The 5,249-nt window shown below is 52.4% G+C and overlaps 1 protein-coding gene across 1 annotated transcript in view; it reads left to right on the top strand.

The window, feature by feature from the left end:
- The first annotated feature begins 1,979 nt into the window (after positions 1 to 1,979).
- Positions 1,980 to 5,249, top strand: part of LRRC16B (leucine rich repeat containing 16B) — a 59,125-nt gene continuing 55,855 nt past the window's right edge. The window contains 2 exon segments of the mRNA XM_015413516.1: positions 1,980 to 1,989; positions 3,123 to 3,217. Of these exon segments, the coding sequence (XP_015269002.1) occupies positions 1,980 to 1,989; positions 3,123 to 3,217 (105 nt within the window).

Genomic DNA, 5,249 nt, shown 5'->3' with positions numbered 1-5,249 from the left:
CATTTTCTGGATCTACCGGGAGGTATACAGACCTCACCTGGAGGTTGGCAACCATAGCTTGCTTCTTAGGAAGGTGAAACGCTCCCCACTTGCTCCGAGACACTGTAGAAGGTTACATTTCCAGGTTAGTGTGCTGGCATTTTTCAAATGCATATCTGCAGCCCCAGAAGCTGGCATGAACACAGCAGGAGCCCCCTGGGGGAACGTGGCCTGTGCTGCTGGGCGGCTCCGCGGGGGGAAGGCTGGGGGGGGGGGGCAATGCTCCCTCTAAGCTGTGGAGTCCTGTGAGCAAAAATCCCACTTTCTGAGTTACCAGCATTAAAGTTGTGAGCAGGTGATTTGGCTGCTGCATAAATTAGTTTGCTCTGGAACCCTCCTTCCTGCGCTAAGACAAACATGTGTGAGCTAGAGGCTAAAAAACTGTGAGCCGGCTCACACTAACTCAGCTTAGAGGGAACACTGTGTCAGGGTGGTGGTGCCGTTTTGCCTTTCAGCCCCAGTTCTCCAAATGTCTCAGGATGCCTGCGCTTCAAAATGCGGGTGTTCTTTGATAAGGGGAAGAAATGGGGTTTTATTGTCCATATTTGGGTTCAGGAAGGAATTCCCCTCCCGCTCAGGGTTGTCTGTTGAGCTGGAGAGGGAGAAAAGCGGGTCGCCTTCCCTGGGAGCACGTGGCTGGGCTCACTGGCACGAGTCGCCTACAGGTCCGCCACACACTGCATGTCGGAGCACCCTACTTTATGGGTTGGTGGGGTGGATTCGGGTGGTTTGGCCAGCTCAGGTAGGTGCCTCGGGGCAGCAGGTGAACTCCTGGCTGGAGGGGGGGCATCTCTCGTGGAGCCTTGAGTCGATCTCGACAACCGCTGTGAGGGCAATGGGGGAGGCGAGGCCCTGTCACCTTTCCTCACGGGAGTGGGTTTGCACGGCCTTGGCTGTCAGGAGGGATCCGTCACCTCGGCTGGGCCTGTCACCTCCAATACTTCACCCTAGTTCCCAGCAGGCCCAGCTGGGGACACACACACACACCCCGCTCCTCTCACACGAGGCACAGGAGACCGGTGGCCTCAGTTTACCCCGCAGGCGTTGCAAGTGGGAGCAAAACATTCCAGGGTCTGTTTTCATCCACACACTCCTTGCTTGGCTGAAGCTGAACGGATGATTCAGAGCCTCGACGGCTGACTGAGCTTGCGGGTGTTTTTCAGTGTGTCTCTGGCACCTTTGTCGGAGTCAGGCCTCCGACTCCGATTTAACGCCTGGGGCTTCACTCCGACAGTTTGAGTGAGATGAACTTTAGACTTGCCAACCTCCAGGTCGGGCCTAGAGATCTCTTGGAATTAGGGCTCGTCTCCAGGCGACAGGGATCCCCATGGAGGAAATGGCTGCTTTGGAGAGGGGGCTGTGTGGGGTGATACCACTCCGCCCCAAACGACTTCCTCCCCAGGCTCCACCCGCAAAACCTCCAGGTGTTTCTCAACTGAGGGTTGGCAGCCCTAAGTGATGAAGAGCCTCACGACGATGCTTCTGAACATGTGCAGAGTACCTTTGGCTTCTGATCTCAGTTTGGTGTCGTGGTTAAGTGCGCGGACTCCAATCTGGGAGAACCGGGTTTGATTCCCCACTCCTCCTCCACAGGCAGCCAGATGGGTGACCTTGGGCCAGCCACAGTTCTCTCAGAGCTGTTCTCTCAAGAGCAGTTCTCTCAGAGCTCTCTCAGCCCCACCTACCTTACAGGGTGTCTGTTGTGGGGAGGGGAAGGGAAGGGAAAAGAGATTGTAAGCCGCTCTGAGACTCTGAGTGAAGGGAAGGGTATAAATCCAATCTCTTCCTCCTCCTCCTCTGCTCCTTCTCCTCCTTCTCCTTCTCCTCCTTCTGCACTATCACTGTCCCCTTCTTATACACTTGCCATTTAGAAGAACTTCCAGGTCAGACAATAGGACTTGTGTGGAAACTTGATTCCCTTATTTTAGAAAGGTGGCACCATGCTTATAGGTGAGCTGTCAGGTTGAGCTTTAATCAAGTGTCCACCACTGGAATCTTTTTTCATTGCAAAGACAGTAGGCTGGAAAGCACGATGCCCAGATAAATGAGAGCGACTCTGAGCATGTGAAGAGTGTCTACCAACCACAGCCAGGGTTGGTAGGGGCAGGAGTGGGATTTCCGATCCATGGGCAAGGGGTTACCTAGGTGAGGTCGTGGCAGCAAAAATAAACCATCGTCTTCTGGCACCTTAAAGATTAACAAAAAATTTTATTCCAGCTGGTGTTGCCGGTCCTCCGGTGGGGGCATAGGATCCTTCGCCCATGACTCCTGTTTTAAAAATGGCTGTTGGGCTGATGGCATGATGTCACTGCCGGGATTTCCCTGGAAGTGACATGACTGCCCCTACCAACCCTGTCTAGAAATCGCTGGAAACTACAGTTTTATCATAGAGTTTCCAGCAATTCCTAGAGAGGTGGGATGTCACATCCCGCCCCCCTCCTCAAGTGATGCCATCCCATTGCCAGTGTCGCACGGACTGGAAACTGGCCTGAACAATTTGGTGTCTGATTGTGAATATTGGGGACGATGTTCATTATTCTGCATTAGAAGCTAATCTTTGAGGGGACTTCACTTGACATGTTCGGCACTACTAAAGAGCTTTCCGAAAACTCATTGACCCTATAATAAGGAGCATTGAAAGCTCTACATTAAGAGGCTATACATTCACAAGCAAATAAGATAGCCGAACCCCAGGTGGGAACAATAACGAAAACAACCGTGATGTTATATTATCAAGATATATTTAGATTACTATTCTGTAGTGAATTGCATTTCTTCATCACATTGTAAAAATATACGCATACACACAACGGGAACTGCATATAATACCGTTTCACGTAACAGCTTTTCCTAAGTGTGCTGCGTGGATACCATTAATTTACACATCAACAATTCTAATCCGTGAATTAACACACAACGTTCTTCCCACTTCAATGAAACAAATTCTGAATCTGAGCACTGGAAGAATCCGTTTCAAGGGCTGAACCTTTTTATATTTGGGAAATGAATGGGTGGGGTGCTTGTGGCAACCAGAGGAGATCTTCCAATGCTTCCTGCTCTAACCTGACCCCTGTCCTTCACAGACAGTGTCCGGAAGTCCCTGAACCGACCTCTCATCCACCTCCTGGTGAAGGTGAAGCTAGAAACCAAACCCAAGAAAACTGAAGATCGGGTGCTGGTGAGAACCATCCTGGGGACTGGGAGGCGGGAGGAGAGGGGAGGGCATGGTGAGGGTGTGGGCGGGCGGCTGGGCCAGGTGATATCCCCCTCCCCGAATCACAGACTTCCGTCTCTCCGAAGATGGAAGGAAAGGCACCACCCTCCACCACCACCCTTGCTCACTTATTCCTCGACCTGATCTTCTACCTGTTTCAATGGGAGCTGGCGTGACCTTGGGTCAGTCACAAGTTCTCTCAGAGCTGTTCTCTCAAGGGCAGTCCTCGAAAGAGCTCTCGCAGCCCCACCTACCTCACAGGCAGTGTTCCCTCTAAGCTGAGTTCGTGTGAGCTAGCTCACAGTTTTTTAGCCTCCGGCTCACACATTTTCGTCTTCGTTCGGGAAGGACGGCTCCAGAGCAAACTAATATACGCAGTAGCCAAATCGCTCGCTCACAACTTTAGTGCCAGGAGCTCACAAGGTAGAATTTTTGCTCACAAGAATTCACAGCTTAGAGGGAGCATTGCTCACAGGGTGCCTGTGGTGGGGAGGGGAAGGGAAAGGAGATTGTAAGCTGCTCTTCAGGTAGTGAAGGGCGGGGTATAAATCCAATCTCTCCTCCTCAAACCTTGTCCTCCTCAGTCTTCACCCCCCAAATCGCCAGGAATTTCTCAACCTGGAGTTGGCAACCTTAGCTAGCGTCTCCCCCCCCCCCCCCCTATTCCTCTCCCTTTCTGCTGCTTTCAGATCCTGTTCTCTCAAATTAGGTCAGAGTTGGTAAAGTTGCTACTGGCAGCAAAATCTTGGGTCACAGGCGCGGGTGTGGGGCTCGGCAGAGGGAGGGGGGTCACGCCACCGGCACAAAAGCACCCTGTGTGTGTCTGTTGTCTCAGAGAAGGGGGGTATTGGCTGAAATGGGAGGTGGGCGAGAATAAGACGTCATGGCTGGCAGCAGAGAGGGAGCGTTTCTACAGAGATGGGGGAAAGGAAGGGGAAATGACCGCGCGGGGATATGTGTGTGGAGTGAAAGTAGCCAAGTGAGGTCATTTAGAGTAGGCAGACTGGGATGGAACAGGGTTCAGGCAGCCCAGGAATTCGAGAGGAAGCAGGCAGGTGGAGGGAGGGGGGAGATCTGATAGGAGCGATTGGTTGCCGCCGATTTATCGTGACCCGTCGTGCGGTCTTCAAGGCAAGAGATGGGCAGAGGCCGTTGCCTGCCTCGGTGTACCCACCCTGGACTTCCTCGGTGGTTTCCCATCCAAATACAAACTGGAACCAATCCTGCTTAAAAGGTAAAGGTTTCCCTTGCTCGAAAGCCAGTCGAGTCCGACTCTAGGGTTGCGGTGCTCATCTCCGTTTCCAAGCCGAAGAGCCAGCGCTGTCCGAAGACGTTTCTGTGGTCATGTGGCCGGCATGACTAAACACCAAGGCGCACAGAATGCTGTTCCTTTCCCACCGAAGTGGTACCTTTTTATCTACTTGCCATTTCTTGCTTTCGAACTGCTCGGTTGGCAGGAGCTGGAACTAGCTTAACTCAGCCTTAACTAGCCTGGGCCATCTAGGTCAGGGCCAATGTTCCCTCTAAGCTGCGGAGTCTTGTGAGCAAAAATGCTACTTTGTGAGCTACTGGCATTAAAGTTGTGAGCCAGGGATTTGGCTGCTGCATAAATCAGTTTGCTCTGGAGCCCTCCTTCCTGAGCGGAGACAAAAATGTGTGAGCCGGAGGCTAAAAAACTGTGAGCTAGCTCACACTAACTCAGCTTAGAGGGAACACTGGTCAGGGGGTGGGGTATCTTTAATGTAGGAATCTGTCTGAGAGCCAGTCTGGTGTCGTGGTTCAGTGCGCAGACTCTAATCTGGGAGAACCAGGTTTGATTCCCCCACTCCTCCATTTGCAGCTGCTGGATGACCTTGGGCAAGCCGTAGTTCTGACAAGAGCTGTCCTCGAAAAAGAGCAGTTTCTGTCAGAGCTCTCTCAGCCCCGCCTACCTCACAGGGTGTCTGTTGTGGAGAGGGTAAGGAAATTGTGAGCCGCTCTGAGACTCCCTTGGGTA

This window comes from Gekko japonicus, unplaced genomic scaffold, assembly GCF_001447785.1.
Source record: "Gekko japonicus isolate JY-2015 unplaced genomic scaffold, Gekko_japonicus_V1.1 scaffold1098, whole genome shotgun sequence".
Classification (NCBI taxonomy): domain Eukaryota; kingdom Metazoa; phylum Chordata; class Lepidosauria; order Squamata; family Gekkonidae; genus Gekko; species Gekko japonicus.
This window is presented reverse-complemented; position numbering and strand designations above follow the sequence as displayed.